The 17,500-nt window shown below is 48.0% G+C and overlaps 1 protein-coding gene across 2 annotated transcripts in view; it reads left to right on the top strand.

The window, feature by feature from the left end:
* The window catches only part of LOC130192530 (C-Jun-amino-terminal kinase-interacting protein 1-like), a 43,052-nt gene that overhangs the window by 17,519 nt on the left and 8,033 nt on the right, over nt 1–17,500 (top strand). For both annotated transcript variants that reach the window (XM_056412590.1, XM_056412591.1), the window contains exons 3-5: nt 4,697–4,954; nt 10,855–10,936; nt 12,796–13,935. In XM_056412590.1, the coding sequence (XP_056268565.1) occupies nt 4,697–4,954; nt 10,855–10,936; nt 12,796–13,935 (1,480 nt within the window). The remainder of the gene's footprint in view (nt 1–4,696; nt 4,955–10,854; nt 10,937–12,795; nt 13,936–17,500) is intronic.

Genomic DNA, 17,500 nt, shown 5'->3' with positions numbered 1-17,500 from the left:
ATCCTGTTCGAGTTCAAAGTTGAGGAGGAGCGGCTTGTTGTTGTCATAAATCTGTTATGAATATACCATGTAGATATCTCTACATCAGCCATGTACCTGGGACTATGTTCTAAAACCTTTGAGTCAATAGAGATGATGCTATCTTCCTCTTATTAACAGGGTTTAACAACATCAATGCACATCAGCAAAACACATCTCATTAACCCAGATGGGGGGGGGGGGAGAGGGGGGCAGCAAAACACTTACAGGAGGAGAAGGAGACCTATTTCCATGGCAACAGTGTTTCTCTCACCTACCCCATGTGTCAGAGCTGAAAAATACATGCATCACACACACACACACACACACTGCCCCCATGGATACTGCTCACGTCATCCACACATGGCAACAGCAGAGAAGAGGAGAAACGAGAGGATCCCTTTGTATCTCTTCTTTAAGAGCGTCATGTGTTGTTGTTGTTGTTGTTTGCTGGAAGTCAGCTGTTTGTGTTCATGCATTTCCGTGGGTGATCCACACATGAAAACGAGGACAAAATCGAGCCCATCTCGCTTCTTTTGACGTTATTTGCAGAGCCAGAGCCCGGTGGAGGAGTGGTCAGGTGGTTGGAGCTTGGTCCCGCCCACACGCCCCCCCCCCCCCCCCCCGAGCCAATCACAAGCCGAGCCCGACCGCAGCTCGTGAGCGTGAGCCGCCTGGCTGCTGCACCGCCATAATATCTCTATTAATGCTCTATCGAGTGCAGATAAGAGTCATTCCTGATGTATAGTGGGTCAACATACCAGATTGTTTATAACTAATAAGCTCTCAATTTCAATAATATCTAATACAATTATTTAATTTAAAACCAAAAGTTTAAATAGTGGTGAGATTTATTGGATCCATCATGTATACCTTCAGATCCTTCATCCTTCCTTCAGAGGTATTTACAGTTAATATAGTTTACACAAGATCATCTCAGCTCTATATGCTCTCTTTTATTTTTTACTTTTCTCTTTATTTATTATTGTAAACTGTATTGATTATATATATTTTTTATTTCCAGCTGTCTGGTGTTGTTATATTTGACTTGTTGGGGTGCTATTGCCCTACTGGGGCTGCTCTGATTGGACGAGAGCCGAGCATCAGTAACTTAGAGCCAACGGTATCTCCTCAGCCTCCTCGTCGTCTCCTAGCAACAGGGCCGGGGCTCTCTTAAAGGGGTCACGCACCATTTAAGGTCCTGAAAGGTGGAGGAAGAGGAGAAGCTCACTGCATCAGCAGGGTGGTCGTCTGCAGGTGGAAAGGTGAACAGGCGGCAAGAGAGGAGGGAGAGACCAGAGGACAGGCAGACAGACAGACAGATATACAGACAGATAGACAGACAGACAGGCAGATATACAGACAGATAGACAGACATGCAGACAGACAGACAGGCAGGCAGACAGAGAGACATGCAAACAGACAGACATGCAGACAGACATAGAGACAGACCGAGAGACAGACATACATGTAGACAGACCGAGAGACAGACAGACAGACAGACAGACATGCAGACAGACATGCAGACAGACAGACGTTGGTGTTATGTGACTGTGATAAAAATACAGGAGGATCATCTCAACCATATTTTACCAGCCCCAATATGACTCCTGCTCCTTTTCTCCTTGTTGTTGTTGTTGTTGTTGTTGTGATAGAAGGGATGAATGAATGAACAGGTGCATGGTTTATGGGCGGATAGATTGACAGATAGATGAACAGGTGGATTGATGGATGGAGGGATCGTACGATGATTGACGGATACACGCAGGCTGGTATTGATGAATGGATCCATGGATGATGGATGGATGAGGAGGACGGGCAGAACACATGGATGATACATGAAAGGGGGATGGAAAGATGGATGGACGGACGGAAGCTAATGATGACATTTAAAGTGATGGCGTATCACTTTAAATGTCATTAAAAGTCCATCTCCCCCTTTACTTCGGTAGAAGGTGAGAAATGAGAAATGAAAGAAAGCACCGAAACACCTTTGACCGACTGTGCCTGAACGCGTCACTAATTCATTCATTAAAGCAGCTTTTAGGCAACATTTACAGGAGCAATGGAAAAGGGAGCTTTTGTGTTGGTGTCCAAAAAACGCAGCTACACAAACACTTCCAGAGAGAGGGGGAGAGAGAGGGAGAAAGAGAGAGAGAGAGAGAATCACTGCATACAGATGTGCTTGAAGGCAACACTTTAACTCTCCTTATTCAACACTCTGCTTCATTTACAGAGGAAGGCACAGCGTCTTTGTAACGCAGTCATTCACTGAGAGAGAGAGAGAGGGAGAGAGAGAGGGAGAGAGAGAGAGAGAGACACCAAGAAGGTTTAAATAAGGATGCGGTAATAACCAAGGATTAAATACCCAGCATATAAAGTGTTATATAGTCTATCTTTAGAAAGGACTCAAGGAACATATATGCTATTAAATAATATTTCATTTTCATTTATATACAATATATATATTTTTTATTATTGGGATGTTGTGGTTGAGTTGATTGGATTTTATAAAATACTATATATATATATATATATATTCATTTTATTATGAGTATCATACCATGACAGACATATTGCGTGATTCATTACGTGTACGCCACCCATCTGTACTGGTTTATGGACATACTGTATACTGGTTTGCAGTGTTGATACATTTGGACTAATCTGGGCCGCGTCTTGTATGATTCTAAATGTTTTCATGCCGTCATATGAGGAAGAAAAGACTCTAAAATCAGACAAATAGAAGCTTTTTAAGTCAAATAATTCTGCCCGATTGTATGTACTTTGACGTTCTTGTTGTTGTTATTGGATTGTCGGCTTCTGTGTTGCGGTTGTTGATTTGTGCGTCGCTGCATGTGTGTGTGTGTGTGTGTGTGTGTGCGTGTGTGTTTGCCATGTGCAGCAAAGAGGGAGTCGAGGACTGTAATAGGCTGAACGGAGACTTGATGTCCATGCGTCTACATCACATCGACCACCGGGAGGAATTACCACGTGTGTGTGTGTGTGTGTGTGTGTGTGTGTGTATGTGTGTGTGTGTGTGCTGTGGCTGCAGGCCTAGTGATGGTAAGTGAAGCAGACTGCGCTGTCCCAGTGGCCCCTGGCGTACAGACGACCCGGCGTTTGTCACATGTGAAAGACAGTCGAAGGGAATCTTCATCACAAGATGAAACAACTGCTCCGATTTGGCTTTAGACTTGTTGGGCCTGAACGTGTGAAAACAACCACGCCAAGAAGAGCTTTGACCACCTTTTTTTAACCTCTTGGGCTTTGCATTGGTCTTAGCAGGTTAAATAACATAAAAAGTTAAAAAAAGACAAAAAAGGAGGCAAAGATCGCGGGAGCCCTTTTAAGATGGCTCTCGGTAGACTAGACAGCGCAGAGATGCTGAGAAGAACATCTATAATTTATGGTCGTTTCACAGCTGCTACCATCAAACAGCTGTTTACTCCGAATACCGGATATCTTACGGTCGATTTACCAAATCCTACCCTAACCCCTCCAATAGTTATCAAGATATTTATCACTGGACCACAGGACAACCTCACGGTGACGAAAGGGTCACGGGGAACGCCCAAAAATCAGAAGGATTCATCTTCTGTGGACCACGAATGTCCAAATGTCAATAAGCAGGTATTTGTGGACCCAGACACGCGGCAACAAGCGTGTACTCCATGAACACGGCTGTACAGATGGTTTAAAGATGTAGTTTTAGTAATTTAAAAATTATATATTACTTCTTTTTTTTGTCAAAAGTTGTAAAATGCTGTATTTGGATTTATTGAACACCATGAGTAACCTAGACGTGAAATATATGGTTTGTTACATTAGAAAATTAAAATACAAAATGTGCCAAAATGGACATTTTTGCACTTTTTATAGAGGTTTTTGTACAAAAACTTTTTCCCAAAGTCAAACTTTGCAGAGAGAATGTTAACACATTTGAATATGATTTGTGAGAGTTTTAAACCTTTCAACTGACTCATTCCAAACATATAATCATCCTGGAAGTGCTTTTTTTCAATTCGAACCTGACATTTACATTTTTTGTCTGTGTGCCATCTTCATTTACTCTTACCCAGTAACATATAGACTGATATGTACACATCTGAACGAAAGAAAAAAATGTTTAAAAAGGTAAACATTCTTAAAATAGCCCAAGTGGTTGCAGAGATGCAGCCTTTTTGGTTTGGGGATGCACTTTTCGGAGCAGAGGCCTAAAAAAAGCTTGTTTCTTAAGAGGTTCCGACCTCCTTCTTCGACGTGAGAATCGTTTCCTTCGCTGCTCTTATTGGTAATCGACGTCAACGGGCAGACAATTGGGATTATGTGGTTGTGTTACGTTAAAACCGAATTCAACGGGAGTCGAGATTGAGATTTTAAACTGATTGGCACGCTTAGTTAAGAAATACTTAACTAGTGTCCGTTCTCACTTCATTGGTTCAGGGACTGACGGGTCTGTCTCTGCCCTCCGCTTCAAGCTGCTCCGCTTCAAGCTGCTCCGCTTCAAGCTGCTCCGCTTCAAGCTGCTCCGCTTCAAGCTGCGCGAGAGTTAACAGGCAGAGCAGTTTCTGATTGGCCGGCTCAGTCTCCTCATCCCATCCCACACTCTCTCTCTCTCTCTCTCTCTCTCTTCCTCTGCCTCGACTGACGCCGCGTTGTCCTCCAATCCCTGCAGGGCCATGTGAGGCGGGGAACCAATAGCCTGTCGGGGAGGGCGGAGCTGGGAGCCGTCGGCCAGCTCCAGGCAGAGATGCTGCATTTGGAGCTCATCGACGGCGCCGACAGTTGCCGCGGCGACAAGGAGTCCTCGAAGGCATCGGCCATCGCAACCCCGTCGGTCACCAAGGACCCCGCGGCACCTGTTACCATGGATACCTACCGGCCCAAGAGACCCACGACCCTTAACCTCATCTCGATTGTGCCGCGGACACAGGTAGAACACACACACACACACAGATGACTAAATATTGATTTTTAAATAAGCAGGGAGAGTGGATTTCAATTGAAGATGTGTGTGTGTGTGTCATGCCTGTCTGGCTGCCTCTTCACACACACACACATGTAAATATGTATCAACAACCTGTCCGACGTCATCATTGGATTCACGACAGTTGTTTCTCTGACGGGATGTTTTCACTGCGCTGAACAATAGCCTCAATTGTCAAGACGGAGAATTTTTTTTTTTTCTTGCTTGGTGCCCGTCTCTGTTTGTGTTTGGAGCTTGTGTGTGTGTGTGTGTGTGTGTGTGTGTGTTTGTGTGTGTTCGTCAAATCTTCGTGAGGACCAATTTCCGCATTATACCCCAGAGGGGGAAGACATTTTGTCCTTGGGGGTTACTTTGAGGCTTAAGACTAGCTCGTGGGCTATAGTGGTCAACACAGCTGCAATACACTTAAATCAGTGCAAAGCTAACAAGAGAGTAAGTACAGTGCGACACCAAAGACACGTCATAAGGAATGTGTAAATAAGTATTGCACCTGAGAATCAGTGAAGAATCATAAAGACCGTGAACCCGTCATACATACAACTGCATTCATCCACAGTGGCTCCTTCCTGGGAACTGGAATAGCAACAAATGAGAGTTGTGTTGTCGACGTTGGGAGGAAAGGAAAGTTTGAAGTCACATCATTTTCTGTATTCGTACGAGTCCTCACAAGTTCAGACATACAAACATGAGCACGTGTGTGTGAGTGTTGATCGTCGTTAATGTTGATCTCACGGATGTCCGTCCACCTGTTCATACAGCGCAGCTCCATGTGTGTGTGTGTGTGTGTGTGTGTGTGTGTGTGTGTGTGTGTGTGTGTGTGTGTGTGTGTGTGTGTGTGTGTGTGTGTGTGTGTGTGTGTGTGTGTGTGTGTGAGTGTGTGTGTCGTTTGCGACTGCACACGAGTGTCCGCTGACTCGTCGTGGTAGAGGTGGGGTTCGGGTTCAACACAAAAACTGGGTGGGGTGTAGTAATGATCAAGTTATTCAAATTAAGGGAAGATCACGGTGTGTGTGTGTGTGTGTGTGTGTGTGTGTGTGTGTGTGTGTGTGTGTGGGGCTCCACCCATGTCCGTGTAAGAAGACAGTGCAGATGGCACTTTGTCCAAAATCCTAGCTTTCAGTTAGCAAGTGCAGTCCAGTCACTCGCTAATGCGCAGCTAACACATAGCTAACCGTAGCTAACACGTAGCTAACCATAGCTAACACGTAGCTAACACGTAGCTAACCGTAGCTAACCACAGCTAACACGTAGCTAACCATAGCTAACACGTAGCTAACCGTAGCTAACCACAGCTAACACGTAGCTAACCATAGCTAACACGTAGCTAACCATAGCTAACACGTAGCTAAGGCATAACTAACCGTAGCTAACACATAGCTAACCGTAACTAACGCATAACTAACACATAGCTGATGTGTAACTAAAGCATAGCTAACCGTAGCTAACATGTAGCTTGTCCTGTTGCATCATCCCTTTATTTACACCCCGTCACCCCTTTCACATCACATGGACCGGCCCTGAAGTTTACAATGTCTGCATGGCGACACGCTCGCTATGCAACGTGGACGATAATGTACAGTGAGTTTGCGACTTTGAGTCCAACACACAGCGAAGGCTGTCGATGTGATCAACCAAGCAGCTCTATATCGGTCTGCGCTGGGTTCTTTGCTCTGTGTGTGTGTGTGTGTGTGTGTGTGTGTGTGTGTGTTTCAACCGTCAGAACTGGAAAGCATGAAGGGAATAATTGCCCTGAAACAGTGTTCACTCTCCTTCATTCAGCAGCGAGAAGACAAAACCTTTTTATTAAAAAAAATATTTCAATGAGGAAGTGGGTGACGGTTTCCTGGAAGTGGACATTGCAGGAACTATGAAGACATGACGCAACAGACGAAATGTCGTTAGCTTACCGTCCATCGGAAGATTTCTTGGGGTCATTTTTTTATTTCAAAAGGTGCAAAAATGCGATTTTCAGCCCAAAGATGTTGACTCCGCACAGCTCTCAACATGGCGACAGCTAGCGCCTAACGCTGCTTATGGTAACAGCGCGAACTACGGCTCAATATTTACAGATTATGTTTCAGTGCTTGTAATGAATGTTTCCGCTTTATCTGATGATCTATATTAATAGTTTGCTCTGTCTTTATGAACTTCATCTATAAATCATTAGCTTTAATTAATCACTTAAAGGCTCAAATCAACCCAACCACCTGGTTTTGATCCACAAATCCCGACTGGATAACTATAAAGAACGTGGTTAACTACATCCACGCTTTTATTACCTTCACATTGAAAATGCGGAAGGTTAGGTTTTGATCGCCATGTATTTATTTATTTTTTGAGTTATGCGAGTAACGCATACAAATAAATAAATAAATACACGGCGATCAAAACATAACCTTCCGCATTTTCAATGATCTCCGTGTATTTATTAATTTATTTATTTGTATGCGTGTTACTCCCATAACTCAAAAAGTATTAAACCGAATCGCATGAAATTTGGTGGGGTGATTGGTTATTATCCGGGGACCATTTGGTTAGATTTTGGGATCGATCGGGTCAAAGGTCAAGGCCATGACAAGGTCAAAATCTTCTTTTTACCATAGCACGGTCAATTTCTATCCAATTGGCATGCAACTAATGCCAACATGTTCATAATAACGCCAAATCTTGTGATATGCGAAGGTATGCACTCTACCGAGTGCCCGTTCTAGTTATGTATAAAATGACGACAGCCTTAATTCGAAAATTTGATTTCTTTTGTTTATTTGATGGATTAAAAACACATTTCCCCTCCTCTACCGCAGCACAATGGAATAACGGAGCGCCTTCAATGTGTCCTTGAAGACATTTCTCAGTCATTCGACCTCTCTTTTTGTTTTTACCATGAAAGGAACCGCGTGCATCGGGTATGCTGGGGGACCAGATTGCATCTACGCAAAGTGTAATAGTGTAAAGATGAACAACGGTTGGGAAAAGGCCTCGCACTCAACGCGCATGGGGCACGCCGATCTATTCCTAACTCCCGTCGGTGTAGAAATTGATCTGTGGTTTCTCTTCTTGCGCGAGTCAATTAAATTCCCCCCGCCAGCCTCAGACTTTCAATTGTTTTACGTGGATTTGTTTCTCCAGCACGTCTCGAGGTGAGAAGCTACAACGGCCGCAGCTCACAGCGAACACATCATGCGACCATTAAACCGACTTTTCCTGAGGTTTATTCGGATGAACGGATAAAAGAATGCCAAAATAACTCAACAATAATTCAAATTCAGTCATTGATCTCAGTCAGGACATCTTCACGACATTGTGACGATAACGTAAACACGGCGGCAGCGTGACGTTTTATTTTACCGTGGGCCTTTTACGATACATGCAATATTATCTTCCTCCGTTTCCTTCCTGGACGCAATCATTGCGCCGCGAGAAAAGGTCGCACGGAGGAGACGAGATAGATGAGGAGTGGTGAACTCCAGGCAGAGAGAGAGAGAGGGGATAGATGGAGAGGGGGAGAGAGAGGGGGGGGGAGAGAGGGAGAGAGGGGGGAGAGGGGGAGAGAGAGGATAGATAGAGAGGGAGAGAGAGATGGAGCGAGAGAGAGGGAGAGAGAGGATAGATAGAGAGGGAGAGAGAGATGGAGCAAGAGAGAGAGAGGGAGAGAGAGGATATATAGAGAGGGAGAGAGAGATGGAGCGAGAGAGAGAGAGGGAGAGAGAGGATAGATAGAGAGGGAGAGAGAGATGGAGCGAGATAGAGAGGGAGAAGGAGAGAGGGGGGGAGAGGGAGAGATGGAGTGAGAGAGAAAGAGAGAGAGAGGATAGATGGAGAGGGAGAGAGAGATGGAGGGAGAGAGAGAGAAGGAGAGAGAGGAAGAGAGAGGGAGAGGGAGAGAAAAGAGGGAGAAGAGAGAGAGAGAGTTTCAACAAGCCTCAAAAGGCCCAAACTCTGTGAGGATGCTGATAACTAGAGAGAGAGAGAGAGAGAGAGAAGGAGAGAGACACAGAGAGAGAGAGAGAGAAGGAGAGAGACACAGAGAGAGAGATGGAGAGAGACACAGAGAGAGAGAGAGAGAAGGAGAGAGAGAGAGAGAGAGAGAGAGGTTGCACACCAGGTGACTGGTTCCAGGTCAGTGGCTTGGTAAAAAAATGCAAAAATACACAATTAGCTGAGCGAGAGACAGCGTCCTGTGGTCGGGGAACAAGCGTCTGAACAGAATCACAAGGTCGTGACGAGGCTCTGAAACACTTTGTGAGGCAACAGGAGCAAAACGAGTCGATCAGAGAAGAGTTACGACACGAAAGGCTTGAAAAGACGACGTGCGTTCAGCATCGCGAGGTTTGGTTCCACAGATCGTCAAACGATTCAGACAAAGAAGCAGGAGGGAGCCTTCAGTCCATCGGACTGTCATCTCTGGCTTTGGCCTCATGTTGAAGTACACACACACACACACACACACACACACATACGCATACGTGATGAAGAAAAAAAGATCATCGCTCAGGGCAGTGACTCGGGCAGTGTGAATGTGTGTGTGTGTGTGTGTGTGTGTGTGTGTGTGTGTGTTGTTTTAGAAGGTACCGCTCAGAGGTGTTGTTGGCACACAACCAATCTCAAGGCATGTGTTATAAGAGTCACTTCCCTTTTAGCTAATAACACACACACCCCCACACACACCCACACACACACACACACACACATTGTGCCCGAGTCACTGCCCTGAGCGATGATCTCTTTTTTTCATCGCTCTGGTTAAAAAAGACGTGATTAACGCCGCCTGCTGATTCACTCGTTACCACGGCGACAGCTCCGTCCGTACACGTAGATGGGGAAGTGAGTCATGTGCAGTGGGGTGTTGTCAGGGGAGGGTGGGGGGGAGGAGGAGGAGGAGGAGGAGGACACAATCTTATTTTGGGCAACAAGTCATCGGCTTTAGGTTTCCAGTTTGTCCTCCATCGGTTGAATCCTCCGTCAGCTTCTCTGTGACGCGTTCACAGCTTTGGGAACCACGACAATCACGGCGTGTTTTTTAAACGACGTGGAAAGCAGACAAGACTTCAAAGAAAAGCGACTGCATGTCGCCGGTAAAGCACGGTAGCCCACTGACAGGGAACTCATGGTGCATTCAGGCGTACCTTGTAAACTATAGCTGTCGTTGAAAAGTACCTTCTTTCCATTGAATGGAGCTTATTTAAATGTGACCGTATAGCGTCAGTGCGGTACTGTTAGAGACTGTATCTTTTTAAGTCTTTAAATGGCAGTTGGCAGTGCATGAAACCGCTAAAATCTGTTATCTTTTAGAATTAAGACTATTTATTGAATAATGGCATCGCAGTCAGTGCTAAAGAAAAAAGTTTAAATTGGAAATAATTTGTAATAGTCATTGACTTTAACATCGAAAGTTAGTTTCTAGAAAAGGTCCCCCAAAACAGCCTAAAAGAGTGTGTGTGTGTGTGTGTGTGTGTGTGTGTGTGTGAGTGTGGGTGTGTGTGTGTGTGTGTGTGTGTCCAGCAGCTTTGGTAAAAAGGTTTGGTTCCCTTTAAATGCACACCACGGACCACAGACAAAAGAATCCCTGCTCATTCAACAGAACAAAAGCTTTGTGTGTGTGTGTGTTTTGTGTGTGTGTGTGTGTATTGTGTGGATGTGTGTGTGAAATAAGAGAGAGATAGAGCGAGGGAGACAAAAAAGTTGTGTACATTGAGTGTCTGGACCCAAAACTCAGTGACCAAAGCTCTCTCTCTCTCTCTATCGTCTCCTCTCTCTCTCTTTTTCTCTCCGTACTCCCCATCTGATGCCTTCTCTCTCTCTCAACACTTCCTCCTCCTCTTCCTCTTCTCCTGCGTTTTCCGCAGGACACGCTGAACAACAACTCCTTTGGGAAGAAGTACAGCTGGCAGGAGAAGGTGTCGGGCTCGTCGTCGCCCCTTAAAGCCGGTGAGCGTTCCTCTCTCTCGCCCGCCCCATCGGGTCGTGTGTGTGTGTGTGTGTTTAGCATTACCGACGCTCAGCTGACCGGCGCTGTGTGTGTGTGTGTGTGTGTGTGCGGCGAGAGCAACCAAACCTCTCGCCACTGGAGGCCGAGTGCAGAATGAAACCGTTGTTACCCAATAACCTCGTATTCACCAAAGATTTTTTTAATTTATTTTTTTAGCTAAAGCGCAATTAGTTTAAATGTTTGTCTTCTTCACACAAAAAATAAGGAAACAGGATACAAACTTTATTAACTTGTATTAGCTGACGCCTTCGCGGTATGGAGCGCTCCGATAAACGCGTACAGGACATTATGGCTCAATAAAGTACACCCCGAGACTCACTCTCAACCAATCAGAATGCTGGATTTCATCCACCCCTTGAACAGGGCATTATTGATGATACGGTGCTGCCTCGAGGACCTTATTGTCTTTATTATACGGTTATTAATAGTTAGTAAATCGTGTGCTGCCTCGTGGCGTCGGATAATGTGCAGTAATTTATACCAGAATAGATTGAGACACCTCGCCGTTTGAAACTAGGATGCCGACATCAACTAGGGATTAAAAAAAGGGATTACAAAATTTAGATTAAATTATGGACCATCGCTGATATAAATGTGCGAATGGTCAACTCGTTTTTTGTTTTCAAAAGGATTATTTTCAAACTATTTTTTGGGGTTACAAGTGTAATATATATATATATTATATATATAACTTAAAACTATTTTTTGGGGTTACAAGTGTAATATATATATATATAATATATATATATATATATATATTATGGCTTTATTATTGTTCAATTCAGTTTATTTTTATTTTATATAGCCCAACATCACAAATTACTAATTTGCCTCAGAGGGCTTTACAATCTGTACACATACGACATCCCTGACCTTTGACCTCACATCGGATCAGGAAAAATTACCAAAAAATAGAAAAATAAACCTTTCACAGGGAAAAAAGTGAAGAACCCTTCAAGAGAGAACAGAGGAGGATCCCTCTCCAGGATGGACAGAACAATAGATGTCATGTGACCAGAAGGAATCATTACAGAGTTATAACACATTCAATAATTGACTGAATAAAACCCATAATCATAATACGGTTGCATGTCATGCAACAGTGGAAAGAAGAAAGGTGAATGTTTAATGCAAAGCAGCTGACGATGTCCCCCGGCCTGAGACTCTTCTCCCGAATTTGAATTGCAAAGCGGATTCGACGGCGAACAAGTGCCATTTAGTTTTTAGTTTATTCATTACCTTCGCATTGAAAATGTGGAAGGTTATGTTTTGATCGCCGTGTATTTATTTATTTATTTGTATGCGTGTTATTCGCATAACACAAAAAGTATTAAACCGAATCGCATGAAATTCGGTGGGATGATTGGCTATTATCCAGGGACCATTTGATTAGATTTTGGGATCAATCGGGTCAAAGGTCAAGGTCATGAAAAGGTCAAAATCTTCTTTTTACCATAGCACGGTAAATTTGTATCCAATTGGCATGCAACTAACGCCAAAATGTTCATAATTCAATGCGAAATCTTGTGATATGCGAAGGTATGTGCTCTACCGAGTGCCCGTTCTAGTTTTGAATATGATACGAGGGTTAATCGTGGCGAAGTTAATTGGCATCGAATTGCACTGAACACGGAGAGCCCGCCTTCCACGCTGAAAATATCAAGCGGTGGATTATGACATCACTATTAATCGAGTCACCTGGATGACCTAACCGGTTGTCCTCTTCTTTCCTCCCCCCCTTCCCCCCTGTTTCTCTGCCCGTGCTCATGTTTGTCCGCCATGCCCCTCCCCCTCCCAGGCGACCGCACCCCTCCGCGCGAGCACAGCTGCCTGAGCGACGAGGACACGGTGCAGGGCGGCGGAGCGCAGACCAAAGACCGCGGCACGTCCACCGACGCCCCCTGCCGACACAGCCACGCCTCCGGGCACTCGCACGGCTCGTCCAAGCTCCAGGAGAAGCCGCCGCCCCCCCCGCCGCCGCCGCCCGCCCCGCCGCAGAACTACACGCCGGCAGACGGAGGCGGGCCCCCCCACCGGGAGAGGATCCGCTACCACACGGACGTCCGCCTGGAGCCCACGGAGGAGATCTACCTCACCCCCGTGCAGCGCTCCGCCGACCCGCTGGACGCCGCCGACGCCGCCGACCGCCCCTTCCTGTCGCGGCAGACGGAGCAGGGCCGCATGTCCGTCGGCTCCGACACCGAGGGCCCGCCTCCTTACCAGCCCCTCCCCGACCGGACAAACTCCTCCTCCATCTGCGAGGAGGAGGGCGAGGTCTACGTCGCCCCGCCCACCTACGCTTCCTGCGTGGAGTCCCTCTTCACGCCGCCCGGCTCCTTCCTCACGCCGGACCTCAGCCTGAAGGGGGCGGGAACGGCGGCCGCCGGGGTGGTGCTGAGACCCGGGTCCTCGGTGGAGTACGTGGATGCCGCGGACGACAGCTACTGCGGCGAGGACGAGGACGTGGACCGGGTAATGATGGACGGGAGGATGAGGAAAGGGGGAGGAGCCGGGGGCGGCGGCGGCGAGCGGGTCCCGCTAAGAACGGCCATGAACTCGGAGGCCAGCGGCCTGTCGTACGACTCGGTCAAATACACGCTGGTGGTGGACGAGCACGCCCAGCTGGAGCTCATCAGCCTCCGGCAGTGTTACCACGGTTACAGCGACGACAGCGACTCGGCCACCGTCTACGACAACTGCGTCTCGTCTCCCTACGAGTCGGCCGTCGGGGAGGAGTACGAGGAGGAGGAAGAGGAGGAGGATGAGGACGACGAGGACGGCATTCAGATCGGAGCGGTGAGGAGGGAGGCCACGGCGTGCCTGTCGGAGGAGGAGGAGGAGGAGGAGGAGGAGGAGGAGGACTCCACTCCGGAGGGCGACCTGACCTTCTCCAAGAAGTTCCTCAACGTCTTCATGAATGGACGCTCTCGCTCCTCCAGTAAGTCAGAGACGCCATTTAAAAAAGTGTACACTGTAAATATGACGTCATCATGTCGTCGTCCTGGGGGAGGAACACGAGGGTTTCCTCAAGACTCATTGTTGCCATTCAGTATTTTATTGCTTTTAGTCATAGTCATTAAATGGCTGTAAATCCCCAGCAAAGTGTTGTTGTCTATACCAGTCCCCAAACTACGGCCCGCCTCTCCATGTGGCCCCGCCCCCTGAACAATACCAGAGACGCGTTCCGATTTATTATTTTTTTCACCCGGCCCGCTGCCGTTGAGATTGCAGTGAGACGCGGAGAAAAGTGTGAAGTGGTGCTCTTCTTCGCAATAAAACATCTTTGATGGGACGTGTCGCGTCTCGGCCAATCAGCGTTCAGATGTCCACAGCGTTTGGGAAGTTAGGTTAGCTTGAATGTTAGTCCGCTACATCTGCTGCTGTCACGCTGCACGGTGTATCGATACTAACAAAGTACCCGTACGTTAAAAACGATGTGATTTAGCATATTTTTTGTATCGATACTTCATTAAAAGAGCGCCCGATTAGAGCCACCCCCCGCTGGCCCTCCAGCAGATAAGGGAAATGTTATGTGGCCCTCTCAGGAAAAAGTTTGGGGACCCCTGGTCTAGAGCCTCACGATAACTGTGACATCACAGCTTCTTTACAGCGTCAGTGTTCTTCTCCTTCCTTCACATGCGTCAGACCCCCCCCCCCCCATCCTCCTCTTCGTCGCAGAGACTTCATTGTTTTATGTTTTGAGAATATGGAAAATTTTTACTTGGTGGTGGAGACGTGGTGGTGGAGACTTGGTGGTGGTGACAGGGTGATGGTGCCGACAGCATCGCGCCCGCGGCGGGAAACCCAGCCGGACTCCAGGTGTCCCGCTGGGCGGCGGCACGCCGAGCCAAGAGCAGCTCGCGGTTGGTTCCCTGTGTTTGGCCGCCCTCGTCCCCTCTGTTGTTTACACATGGACAAAAAACAACAACTATTTTGCTGAGTCAGACATTAAAAAGAGTCTCAGGTAGAATCACCCAGCTGCGTGTTTCAGAATCAGAATCAGAATCAGAAGAATCAGAATCAGAATCAGAATCAGAATCAGAAACAGGTTTATTGCCAAAGAATGAATGTTTTCACAAACAAACGAGGAATTTTTTTTGGTGGAAGGTGCAACATTTGGACATGACAAACAACAATCAACGCAAGGAGGGAGGAGGAGTGGGAGGAAGAGGGAGGAGGAGGAAGAGGAAGGAGCGGGAAGAAGGAGGAGAGAGGAAGGTGGAAGAAGAGGTGGTAGTCCTGGGGGTGACAGTCAGTCAGTCCCGGGTCCATTGATGAGCCCGACCGCCGTCGGAAAAAGCTATTGGTGTGGCGGGAGGTCGTGGTCATGATGGACGCAGCCTCCTCCCGAGGGAGGGACTCGAACAGGAGTGTCCAGGGTGGGAGGGTCAGCGACAATCTTTCTGGCCCGCCCAGTGACCTGGAAGTGAACAGGACCTGGAGGGAAGGCAGATTGCAGCCGATAACCCTCTCGGCCGAGCGGATGATGCTCTGCAGCCTGCGCTTGTCTTTGGCTGTGGCTGCAGGGTGCCAGACGGTGATGGAGGAGCAGATGATGGACTCAACGATGGCCGTAGAACTGTACCATCATCTTCCCTGGCAGGTTGAATTTCCTCAGCTGCCTCAGGAAGAACATCCTCTGCTGGGCCTTCTTGGAGATGGAGCCGATGTTCAGCTCCCACTTGAGGTCCTGGGAGATGATGGAGCCCAGGAAGCGGTAGGACTCCACAGCCGACGGGGAGTCACACAGGATGAGAGGGCGGGTGGGGCTGCATTCCTCCTGAAATCCACAACCATCTCCACTGTCTTCAGAGCGTTGAGCTCCAGGTTGTTCTGGCTGCACCAGGTCACCAGGTGGTCAGTCTCCCACCTGTAGGCGGTCTCGCCCCGCCAGAGATGAGTCCAATGAGGGTGGTGTCATCCGCGAACTTTAGGAGCTTGACGGACTGGTGACTGGAGGTGCAGCTGTTGGTGTACAGGGAGAACAGCAGAGGGGAGAGAACACAGCCTTGGGGAACCTGGTGGTCCGTGAGCCTGAGACGTGTTCTCCCAGCCTCACGTGCTGCTTCCTGTCGGTCAGGAAGTCTGTGATCCACCTGCAGGTGGAGTCGGGCACGTGCAGCTGGGAGAGCTTGTCCTGCAGCAGGGACGGATGATGGAATTGAAGGCAGAGCTGAAGTCCACAAACAGGATCCTGGCGAGGTTCCTCGGGAGTCCAGATGCTGGAGGATGTAGTGAAGGGCCATGTTGACTGCATCGTCTGCAGACCTGTTGGCTCTGTAGGCGAACTGCAGGGGTCCAGGAGTGGGTCGGTGATGGTCTTGAGGTGTGACAGGACCAGCGTTCAAAGGACTTCATGACCACAGAGGTCAGGGCGACGGGCCTGTAGTCATTGAGTCCTGTGATCTTGGGTTTTTGGGACGGGATGATGGTGGAGGCCTTGAAGCAGGCTGGAACGTGGCATGTCTCCAGGGAGGTGTTGAAGATGTCGGTGAACACCGGAGACAGCTGGTCAGCACAGTGCTTCAGGGTGGAGGGGAGACGGAGTCCGGGCCCGCTGCTTTGGGGGTTCTGCTTTTAAACAGCCTGTTGACGCTCTCTCCAGGATGACGAGGGCGTCGCTGAGTTGATGGAGGGTGCTCCAGAGGTGTGAGCCCCTGATGAGCTGGGGCAGGGTGCGCTGATGGTCTGTGGCTTGTTGGTGGGGCTGTGGGGCGTTGTCTCAGGACTGCTCCATTGTCTTTCAAAGCGGCAGTAGAACTCATTTAGCCCGTCTGCCAGAAGCACATTGTTCATGGAGTGGGGTGATTTGGGCCTGTAGTTGGTGATCTGCCTGAGCCTCTCCAGACAGAAGCAGAGTCGTTTGCTGAGAGCTGCTGTTGCAGTTTCTCAGAGTACAGTCGTTTAGCATCTCTCACCGCCTTGCTAAACCTGTATTTGGACTCTGTGTACAGGTCCTTGTCCCCACTCCTGAATGCCTGGTCCTTCTGCAGTCTTAGCTTCCTGAGCTCCGCTGTGAACCAGGGTTTGTCGTTGTTATAACTCACCCTGGAGCTGGATGGAATACAGCTGTCCTCACAGAAGCTGATGGAAGTTACAGCCTCTGTGTACTCATCCAGGCTGTTGTTAACAGTCCTGCTCACATCCCAGTCAGTACTGTCAAAGCACGCAGATCCTCCAGAGCCTCACTGGTCCACTTCTTGAACTTCCTCACCACAGGTTTGCAGAGCTTTAGTCTCTGCCTGTATGAGGGAATCAGATGAACCATGACGTGGTCAGAGTTTCCCAGTGCAGCTCGAGGGACGGCGTGATAGGCCCTGCTGATTGTTGTGTAGCAGTGGTCCAGAATGCTCTTCTCTCTGGTAGGGCATTTAATTAACTGTCTATATTTAGGAGTTCGTGGCTGAGGTTTCCTTTGTTAAAATCCCGAGTACAATAACTAAAGAGTCCGGAAGGTCCGCCCACACACCGTATCTGTTCGGCGAGGGTCCGCTGTGCCTCGC

Source organism: Pseudoliparis swirei, chromosome 4 (assembly GCF_029220125.1).
Source record: "Pseudoliparis swirei isolate HS2019 ecotype Mariana Trench chromosome 4, NWPU_hadal_v1, whole genome shotgun sequence".
Taxonomy (NCBI): Eukaryota; Metazoa; Chordata; class Actinopteri; order Perciformes; family Liparidae; genus Pseudoliparis; species Pseudoliparis swirei.
Note: the sequence above shows the minus strand (reverse complement) of the source record. Positions and strands in the feature narration are given on the sequence as shown.